We start from the raw sequence: 18,139 nt of genomic DNA, 5'->3' as shown, positions 1-18,139 counted from the left end.
CATTCGTAATTGTTTTAAGCCACTTCGAGCACTTAGTAAGCTGGATTCATCAATAAGACACCATAGTTCTTTATTCTTCTGAAATGAAGCAGTGACTTGTGTTCATCTGCTCATCTTGTGCCTGCAGGTTTGTTTGCAGCAGGTTAGATGATGCTCACTGTGTCTTCCTGCACTTTCAGAGACGTGATTCAACAACGGTAGCTATTAGTTACGCACCTGGTAGTCAATTTATGGATTGATTCAAGTCTACAATAATAGCATTGCCTTACAGTATATTTACTGTTATCTGAGGTTACTGTTTCCATGGTGATTGAGAATTTGCAGTCTTAGATAACAATAATTCATAATCACTGATGTTCCTGTCATATCATTTTCTCCTGCGTCAAGCTACAAGCATCAGTTGCGCTTCACTCTGAGGACACCAAAATATTAGACATAAGAGATTTTTTTAAAAAACACAATTTTAAAGAGTGTATTTTGGTACATTGACACGCCATCGTCACACCGGTTACACTGGATATACAACTCCCCTGAAAATGAGTCTGTTTCTTGCCACAAATTAATCATGAAATAAAACGTCCCTGTTTCAGCAGTGGCTGGAGCTTTAACATATTGGACATGATCCTTTCTGTTTACACCTGAGACACTCTTTCAAGTTAAAAAACAAAGAGCCATTTTATTCTGTAACACTAAAATAGCCCATACATAATTTACATTATTTGAAACACAACAAAAATAAACTATAATGAAAAAAATAGTAAAACTCCTGCATTCTATATTTGTTAAAGCAATGTTTAAAAACAGCTGTAAAAAGTACAATATTTGTATCTGAAATGTAGTGAAGTATAAAGTAGCAGAAAAGGGAAATATTCAAGTAAAGGTACTTGATTGATTTAGCACTGCATTCCTGACAATGGAAAAACTGATAAAATCAGAATCAATGTATCAGAACCAGATATTGATTTTTATTTTGCACATTCTTGCTTGAAAAATCTGGCACCAACATAACGTCCTCCTTTAGCGGGTAAAATGGTGGCAGGACAAAAGATCAAGAAAATCAAGGATGAACCTTTTATCGAGGATATTCACTTTAAAAAAAGTGGGCATCTTTCCCATGTTAATTTATAGTTTTCTATTTATATGAACACCGTCACGCATCAGTGTGGAAATAAATCAAGAGTAACATTTTCTTACCACACCTCCTGAAATACGGTTAACAGCGTGATTCCGTCATGCTCCTGTGGCAATAAAAGAAGAAACAAAGTATTCAAAAGATTAAAATGTCATAACGTGTTTCATCAATAAGGGCAGTAATTTACATAACTTTACATCCAGTGATGTCAAAAGGGAGGGACATTCAAAACTCGGGATATGGAATCATTTCATATTTGATTAAAACAGCATGTAATTTTAGACTCAGTTAAATGTTACTTGCGCCATTTAGTTTCCAAGGTAACGAGAAGGGTATATTTAGAGTGCACTAAACTGAGACAGAAGGAAAAAAAAGTGTTAATAATCTTGATGGAGCAATTACAATTAGTCAAAGTCAAATAGTAAAGATCAAAACACCTCATCTCATCACATTTTTGCAGTTTATTGCCTGTTTTCTCTGGCTAGATTTGTGACACATGGTGTCAATGGAAAAAAAATATCTAAGCTCTAAGCAGCGGACATATTTCGTAGGATTCAATCTTTCCAAGTTCACCTGTCACAGCGTATTGCCTTAACCAACCAGCAGGAGTCACTAATGCAGCCTCAATGATGACGGCCCTCACTGGCTTCCCACCAGCAAACATGGCCAGTTGTGTTCATGGGAACGCACAACAGGACCAGAGGTACCACCACCAGGATTAAACCTTGGGTCTCTCCTGTGGTGGGCTGAAGTTAGAAACAGTAAATATCTGAATTTCTTTATTCACCCAACTACAGAAAAGTGTACATTACCCATAGATAAAGCAGCAGACAAATACAGTAGAGAGTTATTATCAAAATGTATCCATGGCCTTTGTTTGATTTGCATTAAATTCTAATTGTAAAAAGTTACTTAAATGTTTTGATGAAAACAGAGAGATTTTGTTCTCTCATAATTAACGTTGCATAATTAACATCTGAGTGCTGCCCGTAGTTTAGCGGATCGTCCTCGAGGATTCTCTTTTACATCGTCCTTTTCTGGGGTGATAACTTTTCTTCGTAGAGGAAGCCAATGAGCACTTCCACAATCTCTTTTTACATCCATCAATTTTTCCTTCCCAGAGCCTTTCTTCCTCGGGCTGAAGTGATCCTGATCTAGATTAGACAAGTTTTCTCCCCGGAGGAAACGTTTGACCAGTCTGTCTTCCAGCGAATGAAAAGTGATTACGCAGAGATGCCCTCCAGGTCTCAGTCCTGCCCGGGCAGCACGCAGACCTGCATGTAGCTCGTTCATTTCATCGTTCACAAAAATACGGAGAGCTTGGAAAGTCTTAGTGGCCACATGTGCTGGTCGTTGGAGCCGGTCTTTACGTGCGTAGACAACAGCAGCAGGAAATGATCCTAGAGACAAAGAAATAGCCAGAATTAGTGCTGGTTTATTTGCATATAATGTGGATAAACACAGAAGGCACAAAGAATAAGAACACAAGCACAAGGCTGCAGGAGACCAAAAGAGGGAGAATGAATGTTGGATTGTTGTCACTTTTGAGGCTGCAACACAAAGTTAAGCAGCAACTATTTTTAGAATAGATTAATCGTTTAAGTAATTCAGTAATTTCAGGCAAAAATGCAGGATATTTAATGGCTATAGCTTCTCAAATGTGCAGATTTGCTGCTTTACCAATATGACCTCAACAACCCACAGATTGAGGGTGAAAGGCCTCCAATGGTCATGAGAATAAAAGAATACAATAGTAAAATAAATCCTGTTGACTTGGTGCCTCTAGGTTGACTGAGAATCATCAGACATAGTAGGCTGGATTATATTATTAATGCAAGAGGATTCATTAAATTCAGTTCAAAGACAACAAAAAAGAGATTCATTGACATGGCGAGACGTAGAACAAAAACAAATAGCTAAATGAAAAATATATACATGCCACTTAAACCAGTGGAGAGAGAGCTGCAGCAGGACTGAGTGGCAGGTCCATCAGCGGCTCTGTGCAGAGCAGATGGAGGGTGGAGATGGTGTTGATATGGCTGATGTGTCACCAAAATACCGAGGTAAATGCAGCCAAATGCCTCTCATGATCTCTCAATTCACTGAATGCCAAGTTCAAGTTAAATCTTACGGACCACAAAAGGACTACTCCCCATGCACTTATTACTTAATACTGAAATATTGTGGTTTTTGTAGTTATTGCTCTCTGAATTGACCTGCTTTCTGTGAAATAAAGGGTGACTTATGTTTCTCTGCCCCATAACAACCTTCCTCTTAAATACTCTTGAACAATTTGCCCTTGCCTTTTAGAGGAAGAGAGTTTTCCATAGAAAACTTCTCCTCACATCTCCTTGAGTGATCCTCCCTCAAAATCCATGAGCAATAAGAAGGCATTGCTACTGCACTTACAGTAGAAGCTTGTGCATCTGTTTGATAAATAACGTGGAGTTAAGAATGCATCAGAATTTAGCCACAAAAAGGTGAATAAATGTGAACGTTAGAGGTTAGGGCACATAAATACATGTGAAAAGTTTGCAGGGTCCGGCTTGACCGACTCATACCCACCACACAGAAGGCCGAAGAACAATTAGACACTTATATAGACCTAAAGAGAAACTGCAATAAATAGAGAAGTGAGTGATGTGGCATTTCTCTCCTCCTGCACTAAACAGCCCAAGGTGTGACTCACACTGAAATCAATACAATGCCTGCACAGCAAAGACCAGCCCTGGTCTGGCCTCACCAAGCCATGTACTCTCTCTCTCTCTCTAATTCATCTTTCAAAGGTCCTACAGACAGATCCATGGAGGAAAGAACAGATTAAGACGTGTACATAAAGCGGAAATGACGTAGTTAAGAAGGTACCACAACACAGCAGACGACATACAGAATCACTCTACCTTTGCGATAGGTCTCATCTTAAGTTGTTATATTTGAAGTTTGTCGCGTGCATTAACAAAGGCAGGAACACAACCACATTCCACAATAAGATATTTGTGAAACAACAGTGTTTGACGCTCTTGTGTCACTGGCAAAAAAAAAAAAAAAAGGTTGACTAAACAGGACAGAAAGTTTGTTTGACTTTACACAACAGATCAGACGATTTATTTGCTTAAGTCAAAATTTTTCAATTTGAGCCAAAAATCAACATAAAGACTGTAATACTTTTGAGAATTAAGTCAACAATTAGGAGTGTATCAAATGTAAGTGCTTTGTTACATCAGTAAGCTGCACAGTGTAATTCATTATAAGCTCACATGAAATAGGTGGCGTTGTAAGCTTGGTGATTTAATAACTATTTATGAGACTAGCTTCTGTAGCTGGTGAGAAAAATATAGTTACACAGTGTAACTCCATATTCTATAAGTATAGGTGCAGCACTCTAAGAGCTATCACTATTAGGTTTATGCCCACACACACAGAGTTGTGAATATTTTTTTTGCCGCCTCTGTACACTGAACAGTTGCCACTCTCAGGTTCTCATGTACAGTATAAAACACTGTCAGGACCTGATCTCTGCTTACAAAACACTTTCTTTGGCTACTGCCAAAGGAGCAGGGGACCTAAGTCTTAGGGGGCTGCGCCTAAACTCGTAGAATCTGGAGTTACAATACGTAACTATTGTTCTATTTTGTATAGACCTAGCTTGCAAAGCGCTATCGCTATTTGGCAAAGCAACATCTATCGACATAATTTTCAGGCAGATCTCCGCCCTCTCCAACATAGCGAGCTCCTGCCCTGGTCTTAGTGCTTAAGTGGAGACCACTGAGGACAGCAACACTACATTGTTTTGGGCTGCTGTGGTCTGAGCAACACACTGGTGGAAGCGTTTATAGCGGTGCGCATATGCCTGATCACGAGGAACTGGTGCAGATGGTTTGCATTTACCAAAGAATGTAGCTTTAGGAGGCAGGGTGCCAGCGAGACAATGCTCTTGCTCTGAAACACAGAGTAATCTTTCCTACGTCTCCCTGTAGACTCTAGTGAAAAGCTCAAACCTGGACAGTGGAGGCCTCAGCTTCCAAGAGACAGGTAAAGCCGCCTCCTTAAAGTTCTAGAGCGCCATGAAAAGAGGCCACAGTGGAGGATGATTAGCCTGCAGTTCCTTTGGTGGCCGAGGTCTGGCTGAGAGACTGCTGCAGAGAAGGAGGGCCACTGTGCGGCTCCTGATCGTGGTGGAGAAAGGGAGAGCCACAAACATGCCAAGTCCTCCAACAGACGAGAGAAGAACCTGAGATGGAGGTAGTCCAACCATGTGATTCATCTCATTCATCGAAGTGTCACGGCTGTGGTTTGCCTAACACAGCCCATAAAGAAAAACTGCATGTGGGGATAAACCCAATAGCGTAATAGCTGTAATATAGCTACGATTTCTTACTTAATCCCTGCAGTTAGAGTTCAGCAAAGTAAACAAACTCTCATTAAGTTATATGTTCATGATTCTGTTTCAAAAGTCTCAATCAGTCATGAAATAGGCTGCACGTGCACCAGACTAGCTGTGGTTTTTTGCATCGTTATCATGGCACCTATTTGTAAACTGTCTGGGTGAATCCTCGATTCTGACCGGCTGCTGGGTGTCTATTAAAAAGTGATAATGGACACCTACTAAGTAGTTCTGGTGAAACTGTCTGTTCATCGTCTAAATTAGTGCGCTGGCTAGAGTAACCATAGCAACAGGGATGCAGTCAGAGCCTCCGTTTACAATTTGCTGCAGCATTTTACCAAGCTAGCTTATTTCAAACAGTGACTGTGACGCTGGTCCTTTAGTGTCTCATCCTCTGAGCACCACAAGATGGAGACACACAACCTGCACGGAGTAGACTGATCCCCTCTGACCTCACTGAGACTTTGGACCACATGATCACTCTCTGATCACATCTTTGAACTATTTTCATCAATGATCATCTGGAGCTTTTGTCTGCAATCCTGTAAAACTGTTGCTGTGCGGAAAATCAGGGGCAACAATCCTGTAGGATGAAGTTGGCACAAGCAGTCATCTCATATCTCACACTCAGCTTGCAGCTTAAGGCTGCCAGTAATGTTACACACCGCCATTCATTTGTCTTTGAAAATCTTGATATTGATTTGGGGACAGTGACATAGCTGGTTAGCTTGCTAGTCTTGTTGTTAAACATAATGTGAGATTATATTTACTGATTGTCAATCGTTCACAGTGTTATTTATGTTGAATCTTGCTAGCATAACGTTACCTTTCTGGCTAATAGCTGAGCCAAAGGGATCTATGAGCTGAGCGGATTAGAAATATCTCCCCATACCACGTTGTATCAATGATCCGTCCTATCTAATGGAGGAGTGAAAGAAAGTTTCCATTGCATAAGAATCTAATGGGATGGTAATGATTGATCCACATATTAGTCAGACCCTCCGGCATTACCCAGGAAACGGAGTTACGACTTGTGAAAAACTTTATATTTTGGTTGCAAAATACTTGAAAATATAAATAAATGGTCTTATTTTTTTCTTTTCTTTCTTTCTTTTTCTCATTACCTAATAACATGAGGAAAGTTATCAATGATTTACAAAGCTCATACTGAAGCAGACTCTACAAAGTGACTCACATTAAAAAATAACATGAAAAGAACATGATGGGAACACTGATGTTGATAAAAACTAAGCACACAAAAGTAATTAACTACAATTACATTTTATTATAAATGTGATGCACACTCTCTGACCACCCTAACCTTCATGTCCTTTCCTCTAGCAATACCACATGATCGTCACTCTGCCTCCCGTGTTGGCAGTGAACATTGGCGTTGGAAGCAAACCATGCCCTAAAGTATCGTCCAATATCAACGGACCTCACTGGGCTAGTATTTACAACATACTGGATAAACAGTTGAAGAACAACTGTGCCAAATATACATAAATCCCAGAACGTGACTAAAGGAGTTGTTGAAAGTCTACAGATACAGGAATGTTTGGAATGAATATACAAAACGTAATGGCTTATATTTCAAATTGAGACAGGAATAGGAAAATATTTCACAACACGTATATTATGAGGATAAATCAGTGTGAACCTCCTCAAATCTGAGCCCAGTTTAATACCAGAAATCAGCACCATTCAGCTGTCCTAAAACTAAGCGAATGAATAGTTCTGCTGCTTCCTGTTTAATTTATAGAGCTCATATTAAAACAGACTTTACGAAGTTCTTCAAAATACAATCAGTGAAAAGTCTAACAACCAAAACAAATTATATTTGTTTTAAGTATGAGTGAGCTACAGAATCCGTTTTTACCAGTGTATGTGTGGGCAATGGTGTATGCATGGTTTTTATGGGTACACATCATTTACATTTGGCCCAAGGTATGTATACAACTCCAAACCCATGCTCACTCACACAGCCATGCCTGCGTATGGTTGAATGCAGTGTTTCTATATTCTTGTACAATTGAATCCAAATTATTAATCAATTAACAAGGTTCACCAGTGGATGCTGTTGTCAACAAATTAAATAAAAAAATACAATACATTATTTGCTGCACTATTTGTTTTTAGAAAATTCTGAAATTTAAATGAATATTCACAACTGTGCAGAGTGTATGAATTAAATAAGGAGAGAGAGACAGGGACCTTGCTAATATCATGATGTCTCAATACCACTAGGTCCCTACAGTGGTTCTCTCCCAGCCCTCCAAACACAACAACTGAGTCCTCATCATTTCTCCTGTAAATACAGTTTTTTCTTCCTGTCCGCATCACTATCACTAGTCATACAGGCCCCCCTCTGAAACTTTGTAAATTCAAGACCTGTCTGATTGTTTCGAATAAACATTGGTGGTGACTCGCTTTGCTCTTCAAAAAAGATTAAACAGCTGCTCTTACTCACACCTGTTCTCCCAGGGTGACACTGACGCACATACTGCTCTGTGCAACTACTGAAACGACATCTCACTCGTTCAGCAGCTCAAATCTGGAGGCTTCAGCTAAAAAAAAAAAAAAAACAATCAGTGAAGACAAACAATGTAATCCCGGCTTTATGCACAAGTGTGTCATGCGTGCGAGCGTATGTGGGTGTTTGCATTTGTGTCAGGTGTGTGCATATTTGTGAGCAGAGAAATAGTGGGGAAATGAAAAAAAGATAGCAGAAAAGCAATGCTGAAGGAGAGAGAGAAATGAGCTACTGTATGAGAGATACTGTTTGTTTTCAAGGCATTAGCCACATTCTGTTCCAGCCACCTCCAGCTTTGTCTTTGTCTCAACTTTATCTCTCACAGGAAGGTGTGGAAGAAAGGCACCCAAAACAGACGCAGGGGAGAGGATGACTGAGGTCACAGTCCATGTAATTTTCTGAGACAAATACGTCCCAGTGGGAGACAGCCTTAATAACTCCACTCGTGTTTTATTTTCCCTTACAGCCTCCAGAATGCTGCGGGGAATTAATCAGGATAGTGTCTAGCTACCTGCCACCACGTCGGCCAGCTGCTGTGTCCGGGTGATGGGGTTGACACGGCGTGCCTCCACAATGGCTGAAGCTATTTTCCTGGCGTGTCTTTCTTCTCCATATGCAGTGAGGATGGATGCAAGAGCCTGTTGATCTAAGGTATTCACAACGTCAGCAGCGCAGGGCATGTCGGGGTACCTACGCACAAAGAGAGGCCCAATTAAGCTGCTTGACGTCATGTCCTTGCTGACAGTGGCGAATCCTGACAACTCTGAGATACAGCTGAAAACCTTTATGGCTGACAGTTATGAATAGAATGATTGTGAGAGAATGAAAAGAGAAATACAGCTTGTGCAATATCTTATAAAAGGGTTATCCTAGCTAGTTGCTTTGCACATTATGCTGACATTGTAAAGTGATTATACAATTCTGAAAACATTCAAGAACCATTAAATGTCATATAGATAGATAGATAGATAGATAGATAGATAGATAGATAGATAGATAGATAGATAGATAGATAGATAGATAGATAGATAGATAGATAGATAGATAGATAGATAGATAGATAGATTCTTAAATAATAAAATGACGTAATTAGAGGAGCGCCAGTCAAAATGAAAATTATGTAACAACTATTAAGAAATCAACAGTTAGTTTCATGTATTAATTTAAAGGTTTCTCATCACATCCACACAAAGCTTTGAAAATAAACCTTTTATAGCTAGCTGTAATGAGTGGGCGTGTATGTGTGTGCATCTTTTTATTGATGTTTATTGGTTATAATTACGTTAACTTCAACTATCAATTAAAATGATCAAGGTTCTACGGCCAATGGCGTTGCTTTTATGTAGCAATTTTACTTGCATTTGACAGGTGGGAGGTGCTAATTTAATTTAAAATTAACATTTTGATGGAGGATTCCTACGAGAAACCAAGGCTGAATGTTGGTAGGAGATGGGTCATCAACTGTGGTCTTTGGTGTCAAACTCACATTTTGCACCTGTTGTCTTCCTACGAGTTTTTGTAGTGATACTCTACTGCTTTCTATGTGTCAGGAAATCATAGGTTGTCTTAATCATTTAAACAAAAAACACACAATATTAATAGTTTTTTTAAATAGAGTCTAAACTGATTTAATGTATCAGACAAGATACTTTTCTCTCAATTAGAGAGGGAAAAAAATATAATGGTCTATCAGGGCCATGCTAACCCATGTTATTGGTAGCCATTTTGGCTATGGCCCCAAAGCTGCACTTTGACCTGCACATCCCTCCCTCCTTCCAGACCTACTGTATGTTGCAAATCTCTTACCTCTCTCCATCCATTCTCATATCCAAGGGCCCGTCTTTGCTAAGGGAGAAGCCTCTGTCCGCCTGATCCATCTGCATGGAGGAGCAGCCAGCATCCAACAAGACAGCATCAATGCTGCCTGGCTTAATGTTGACGCTTGACAGCAGGGCCTCAACCTCACTGAATCGGCCAAGCAATGGTCTGACTTGACCACTGAGGAAAAGATTAAAACAATTAGACATTTGTATATTATCAGTACTTATTGCAAAAGTGCTGTGAAAAGTATTTCCAAAAGTGCAGCAAAATTTAACTCATTCAGGTCATTGACAACATTCCCTTCATAGGTGAGAAGAAAAAGGTATGAAATTAATGACAAAAAGAGAAAAAGGGAAAATACTTTCATGGGTGTGGGTGCCCATACGTAAGTACACAAAATATAGCATAAAACTGAGGTAAAGATTATGGTACAAAAGTAATGTTACTTGACTCTGAATGTCTAAAATGTGGCCGGATCCGGAAAATTGTTTTTTTTGTTGTTTAGGGTTTTTTTTTCTACATTACAAGTAACACCATTACCTTGTAAATAAGGCTTTAAAATGTGAACACTGTTAATCACATCAACACTAGATTACAGTGTCATCAGCATAAAAAGCAAAAAACTGTCTACATACATACAGCAGGTTAATCATTAATGTAAAAGAGCAAGAGTAATGGAATGAGTCTGTTTTCCTGGGGTAAGTCAGTATCAAAAACAGTGGGGAAAGAGGTTACGTGTCAATTTTTTTACTTACTTGGGTCTGTTAGATAATTAAATGAGACCATCTTCAAAATTCAAAAGGGTAAATTGGAGGGGGTGTAATAACTGATTATTCAGTGTCAAATGCAAAAAGTAAATGTTGTATTTTCCATTGACATCACCTATATTACAGGAGATGCATATTCAGTAAAAAAAAAAAAATATATAGCTGGCATGGTGAATTGATGAGAAAAGTGCCTTTTTAAGTGCCTTTGATGGTACCACACTCACAACGATATAGATGAGAGCAGAAGCTGCGTCTGATCCAAGTGCTGTGAAATTACATTTATTCACAATACGCATTCAATATAAACCAGATGTCAGGTGTGATTGCAACTATTATGAAAACAAGCACCAGAAAATACAACACACTGTTTAGGTGTGATCAGGTCAATTTAATATCCATAAGCCCAGATTTTCTAAAGCTCTCCCATCTATTGAGTTATTCATTATGGAATTACTGAATAAGAAGTCAGGAGGTTGAGGACTTGAAAGTAAGAATGAAAGTATATCCTCTACACCTTTCCATATTCATGTTTGTATTTAAAAGCTAAACGTTATTATAATAATGAATACTATATATCTTATTGTTATCCTTTTCCCTTTTTCTTGTGCTTGTGTTACTTAAGATTTGTTTTTAATCTTAAGTAATACTCTTAATGTAACTTTTTTCCTTTTTACGAATTTCTTTCATTTACTAACAATGACATGAATGCATGATTTTGGTTTTCCATGTCACTTTTGTTCTGTGTGCCATATGTTCTAGATAAGGTTTGAAGGCAGAAAAAAGGGCATATACCAGTTACACACGTTCACAAGTGGAAGCTGCTTAGTTCAACCAGTCTGATCTGCTGCTCACTGGAGCAATTTGGGAGTTAGAAGCTGCGCTCAAGGGCACCTTAGTCTGTGCCACGACTAACATAATGAGGGAGAAGGAAGCCACACCACTCTTTAGCTTTCTCTAACCTTCAGGCCACAGCTGCTAATGATTGAGATTGGTAAGTAAAGTCTCCCCTTCAACTTACGGGAAATATTGCAGTTTTCCATATTACATGCGTTCACAACTTCCTATTGTACAGAGAGAACACCCACACTCAACATCAGGCAAGTCAAGGTTATTCTAAGTAAACTATATAATGGAAACCCACAATAGCTTGAGTCTCCAGTCAAACTTTTAAAAACCAAATCAGGTTTTTTCCTGGAAGCCAACTGGCAGTCTTAGCTAGCCTACTGAGATCCTTCCTCGTCACTGACAGAGCAAGACCCTGTGTACTCAGTCACCTCCTCATGCACGAGTGGTGAGATCCTCCAGCCACATTCATGCATTTTTCATGTGACCTTTTAACATTGTGTGAACAAAGATGATGGCAGAAGAGAACAACAGGAGTTAGCATCTATACATTAGAAGCAAAAGGTCTCCTGGAGCCTTCTCTACCCATATTCTTCCAAGATATGAAAACAGATTCTAGTGATTTCCACCCTCCTCATACACGACTCTGTACAGTGGTTGCTTGGTTTTAAAAGCTTAAGTAGTATGTTATAAAATCTAAATATAGGACCTGCCAAAAAGGAAACTACCGCTAAACTATGGGACAATTAAAACATTTTCTACAAGTAGTCCATGAAATTAATTTCATTTATTCACTAACTCATTTAATGGCTTGAATTTTCAGGTTGCCTACTGTAAAAATAAGCATTAATAATTAATAGATAAGCACAAATAAGCACTCATTAATGATGACATATTTGTGAGCTTCGCATAACTAAGTCATGGTTCTGTCATGGATAATCATGGATAATACGCCCTAAATCTGCACTTTCTGCTGTGCCACAGACAGTGGGCATGTTCAATCCCCTAAAATCAGTTTGAGACATTCGCTACATTGTAATGGTACAGTCGTTTGCAAATCAGCAAAGTAGCCCTTTAAACATTTTAACCAATTGGAAGCCCAAGCTGGCCCTTATCAGAGGGGCAGTTAAGGATACAAATTGTGCATTATGTGATAAAAGCAACACATCAGGCACAGATGTGGGTTATGAGAGATATCAGGGTGCTACAAATTTGTCCGCTGGGTCAAGGCAGTCATTTTTCAAAATGGCCACCAAATAGGTCCTAAATATTCCTGAATGGTGCAGAAAACTGACTTTATGAATCTTGATTATTGCCAAGATGTGTTCAAGCTGATTATGCCAGATGTCAGAAGACCAAGGACATCTTATTCCGTCATTATGTTTTTAATGGTGTTTTTTTAAGCTTTTAACCTTACAAAAATGCACAAACTAAAGAAGAGGAGAGTGGTCACTTCAGGGTCAAATTTCATCCCCTTGCTTTCGTGCTAGAATGACAACCAATACATTTATAATTGACAGACATATCGCAGGATAAAGTGAGGCCAAGTACTTTTTAGTTTTAGTTTTAATTTAGTTTTTAATACATATGTGGACAAGCACTACTGCCATCACCTGCATCAACTTTACCAACTAGTTGGGAATGGACCAAGATAGTTAATGTAGGGTCTCTGAGGGGTCAGCAGGGTCTGCAAGAACCTCACTGGACCACCCTAGCAGAGACATCAAAAGCCTGCTATGAGCACGCAAGGGTTGTGTTAAAGTGGCATCGCTTGCTTGCACAGTTCAGTGTCTGTGTGAAGGGAGGTGTGAAAAAGTTGTAAACAATGTGCGGACGTATGGTATGTTTTGTCACTTGTTATAGTTTTCTGTATTACTTTTGGTCAAATGCAGGCACCGTACTGTTGTGGTGAAGAGGCTTAGCCTGAAGGCGAAGCTCTCGATTTACCAGTCTATCTATGTTCCAATCCTCACCTATGGTCATGAGCTCTGGGTAATGACTGCCTGAATTTGTTCTAACCCTTGCATTAACATTTGCTAGCACTGGCTGACTGTGGCGATCTGATGATCTTCTTACTGTGAAAATGAAGCTCTGCTCTTAAATGTACCCAATGCACTTTCAAATGCTGTAGTCAATCTGATGTGTCACCCATCTTTGAAGCAACTAGCAACCTGTGCACATAGATTGAGTCACTGCTCTCAACACATGAACCTCCATCTGGAGTAGAAGGCTTGTTGATTTTAGTGTATGCCTTCCATGTGTAAGCTAGAGCACAATATCTGCTTACTGCTCATCACACAAACTATAGTTAATTATCTCTCCCTCCTGTTATATGACAAAGAGCACATATTTGAGGAGTACTGGCACACTTCAATATAAATTTTAGTCTGAAGTGTCTATTACTGGTTGCAAAATGCAAATAAATGGTTGAAGACAGAATCCCTGTAAAGGTATCTATTGCAATTAGCTTCCAAGTGGCTGTTGCTCTATTACTCCACAATAGTTTTATTGAGTTTAATTTATATGTAGTAAAGCAGCACTAGAAGTTACCTCTTGATTGCCGTAAGTAAAAAAACAAACAAAAATAAGCTAATAATCATAAATAGAGGATAATACTGTATTGACACCAATAAGCATCACTGATATCAATAAAGGTATCCATAAAATAAAAGTGTCAATACCATAACCTTCTCAGATATTTTACAAAATTTAAAACTTGCCCCTTTTCTAAACACAACAATGATTCCACCTTCCTCAAGATTAACGGGCATTCAAGGAAAGAACACAAATTGGCAGGTCCTCTATTTCAAAACCCACTGAAGACAAAATGGCAAGGGAGCATCTCACCCACGCTGCCAGGACCCTCCTTTGCTTTGCTGTTGTTATTCACTATCCTGCACAGTGATTGATTTGTTGAAAAATCTATAGGAAAGGCTTTGTTGTTCTCTCCCATCACCTGCGCAATCCCTTTCTGTTAATGCCTCATCAGTAGCACCCGACCCACTGTCTACAATTTCAAAATTTTGTTCTTTAAGTTCTTTCCAAAGTCGAAATATAAAATGTAATTTTGGTGAGCGTTTAAAAACTTTTCATCTTATGTTAGCCATTTTGAAATCTACTTGAAGCTTATTTACTCAAAAAGCTGGAGGTCAAGCAGTGCTGATGATGACTTTGTTGTTGCCTCAAAGCTAGTTGCCAACTTTATCTGCAGTTTGATGCTGCAGGAGGCATACAGAGTTCATTTATGAATCCATTTATTTACTTAAAACAGCTCCCTCCCACTGGTGGAAACTGTGAGACTAACTAAACGGTAACTATATGGCAAAAAAACAAAAAAAACAAAGAGGCAACAGTGCTAACCACCGCACCACTATGCTGCCCATGAACCAACCAGCTTGCTCATTTAGATTTGAGAGGTGTGTGCATTGCCTCTTCCGATTTATGGTAAGAATGGGCCAAGAATCGAATATTTGTTAAATTATAAAGAATCAAATTTTAGACTAATTCAGACTAATAAGCCAAACTGTGTTGGCCTTTGTTGGGGTGGGTTTTCAGTAGATGGATGGGCAATAAGTTTGTCGTACCTCAAATAAACAAGCTCCCTCAAGCTGCCTTCATTACTAGGAGTAGTTCTTCCCGTCTTTGCTGGACAACGCAAGGAAGTCCTCATTGATAAAGATGCCTGAACCCTTCAAATAGCTTCACCCAGAACAGCAGGTTTGTCCTTTAACCACCTTAAAGCTCGTCCTCTAGATAGTCTGTCTTGTCTGAAATTGAGATAAAACATTTGCACATGTCCAACTCTGACCTGTTTTCATTTAAATTATTGGACCAAGTTTCACATGAAATTTCAAAATCAAGTCAAATTTGTTTCGGGTCATATCTAGACTTTGACAGATCATCAGTCCTCCTGTTTGAAGAATCGACTATGATCTGTACATAAGTTTTGATGCTTTTTTCCCGTTGTTCAACCAAAATTCTTTTGGTCTTTTTGCTGGTCCATCAATTGACGAACTTGAGGCATGGAGTCATATTCCTCAGTGGTATTGTTAAAAGCTTTGCGTGGCATTATTTGGTCATCAGCTTTCAAGGACTACTAGAAACCTCCAAAAGACTGGCTAGACTTTTCTTAATTCAGTCAGCAATAAAAAAAATTCTGAGTTGTAGGCAGGATTCCTTCAATTATTGTTGGATAGAAAACCAGCCACAAGTTCAGAGGAGCAAAATGGCAGCCATCTTGTGGAGTACATAACCATTGCCTAATGGGCGGTTCTCACTACAGAAGCCACAAGCTTTCCAATGAATGTTACAAAAGTTAGTGCTGCATAAAACTAAACTGAATTCCTCATTTTATTGGTTTTGGGGAGTAGAAAGAATGTGAGCTAATCTATATAGAGAACTTTCTATGTGTAACTGCATACAAGAAGCGTAGTGCTGTCAGCACCAGCCATGCTAACTGGCAAAAGAGGGTTGAGAGCAGCGAGTTAGGCAAGAGTTTAGCTTCAGAGTGAGCGGGACCTCATAGCTTCATTTGATGGCAGCTTTGGGATGAGTATATGTTAAGTTTGCTACAATGCATAATGATGCAATGTTCGAAACCCTGCCCAGTAAATGTGCATGAGTGGGAAACGGTGAAAATTAGTTTTTGACAAAACTCAACATGCTAAATAAACCTCTTTGTCATTTATACACCAATAACAATCTGAAGTCTATAATTTCACAAAGTCTTGTAATAGCTAGCCAATACACAATACTGAAAGCTCGATCATGCTAATCAAAGGCAATCAACTGCATTTCAATTACATGGGTATGTTTTACACAAATTACTTCTAGTTATTAATTATTGGAAATTAAAATTCTGAAGCCTACGTGTTCACCCACACGCAGGTGAACATACCTTCCACTACACACTGTGACTTCTACATGTTTTTGTAAGCCACTGAAGGATTTAAAAATATGCAAAACAGTTACATAACATTTCTAAATTATTAACTTCTTTATGTGGCTTAGACACAGAGTTGGAGATATAAATGCCTTATGTAAGGTCTTATATTATTAAAGAGGACAAGTTTCAGTGGTGTATGTGCTGAGGTCCAAGTGTGGGCTCATAATTGCTTAAGAGATCTGAGCTATTTATAGTTATAGCACCCCACAACATTGACATCATGCAAAATTTTGTTATTCTGGTATCTCACTAGATCAATCTAACACTGATTATGATTTTCTCAAAGCTCGCTCAGAGACAATCCAAAGCTTTGCAGATTGAATTATGAGACACGTGAAATGCTTGTGACAAAGAAAGAGCCAATGCTGATAACACTTGTGAACCACTTGTCTTAAAAAAACATAAACATTAGTACAGTCTCAATTGCGCACTGCGATGCTCTTTTAGTGAAGAGATAATGTGCTAGGTAAAACTAAAAGTTATAAGTTTAAAGTCCACCTGACATTTAGAGTCACTACATATTTTCTAGTCACGCTTAATTATATTTAATATTTGATATTATTCAACTATTATCATTAAAATAAAGTGAAATAGAAAGTAGTACAAACTAATGGAAAATTACCTTTCCTAGAAAGATCTGAAATTCCCCAGGATGAATCCTAATGACTTTGGTGACTTTTTCTCTTGCGCTAACAAGAGACTGCCATTTGTGGTTTTGTGTGACAAGGCTGCCATGAAATTTGGTACAGAAAGCCATGTTCCCCTCAGAATAAATTGTGATAGCTTTGGTGATACCTTCTCATACAGCACCATCACCAGGTAAAAACAAAAATAAAATAAAAATGTCAGTGCTTTACTTTATGACCCAATGCTGGCAAAAATGACATTCCCATCATCCTCAGCTAAAGGTGTTAGCTAACTTTCAACGTGTGTTTAAACAGAAAGAATCACGAATTAAACCATACGTGCAATTCACGCATATTTGTATTCTTGACAGTTTGTGCAGTCCGTGATTGTACAGACATTAGCTGTAAGCTAGCTAGAAACAGGCGCAGTGTGTCTGTGTGTGTATGTATTCAGCTCATGCACTGGCTTATCTTAGAACTCACCGGAAGCTTTGGTTCTGTCTGTATTACTCTTCAGTCTCTCGCCTTATTTCTCTTGTAAGACACTTTGGCTGAAGATTCACAGCACAAAGTCACTCACTGGGAATGGTCCTTGAACTTTCAGCCACTGCCTCTGAAACATTCCCAGTAAGTGACCTTGTGCTAAGATTTCTTTTGGTCAAACTGCTATTTCAAACTAATGACTATGTATGAATGAGGCTCAGTTGGCTATATATTTGGTAGTTATTTTCACAAAATATTTTCTTGAATTCACTTGTTATTGTCCATCTGGAATAAGACTACATTCACTGAGGACACCAGGAACCTTCACAGCAGCTTCAGTTTGAGTGCATGCTCATTCAACATGATGCTGCCTCTTCACAAATCAAGCCTGAAATATTCCCTTGTGTTGACCTGCTCAGTTCCTTTACCTGCGTCACTGAAGCCTAAGACAAGATGCTGATTGATTGCTTTCAGCAGGGGAGCAGTGATGAAAATATCTACAGTCCAGTGAAAAAAAAAAGAAAGAGGCTACAAACACAGGACAAACACATACAGGCTGGTATTTAAATGTGTTTCATTCAAAATTTCATTTTGCGCTACCCCGG

At 38.8% G+C, this 18,139-nt stretch overlaps 1 protein-coding gene across 1 annotated transcript in view; it reads right to left on the bottom strand.

Annotated features, from left to right (window-relative positions):
- Nucleotides 1-1,442: 1,442 nt before the first annotated feature.
- Nucleotides 1,443-18,139, bottom strand: part of mettl15 (methyltransferase 15, mitochondrial 12S rRNA N4-cytidine) — a 51,246-nt gene continuing 34,549 nt past the window's right edge. The window contains exons 4-6 of the mRNA XM_070833335.1: nucleotides 9,856-10,047; nucleotides 8,561-8,739; nucleotides 1,443-2,532 (exon numbers count right to left, since the gene is read on the bottom strand). Coding sequence (XP_070689436.1) covers nucleotides 2,102-2,532; nucleotides 8,561-8,739; nucleotides 9,856-10,047 — 802 coding nt within the window. The 3' untranslated portion in view covers nucleotides 1,443-2,101. The remainder of the gene's footprint in view (nucleotides 2,533-8,560; nucleotides 8,740-9,855; nucleotides 10,048-18,139) is intronic.

Source organism: Pempheris klunzingeri, chromosome 1 (assembly GCF_042242105.1).
Source record: "Pempheris klunzingeri isolate RE-2024b chromosome 1, fPemKlu1.hap1, whole genome shotgun sequence".
NCBI classification, from domain to species: domain Eukaryota; kingdom Metazoa; phylum Chordata; class Actinopteri; order Acropomatiformes; family Pempheridae; genus Pempheris; species Pempheris klunzingeri.
The sequence above is the reverse complement of the archived record's forward strand: the minus strand, read 5'-3'. Positions and strand labels throughout refer to the sequence as shown.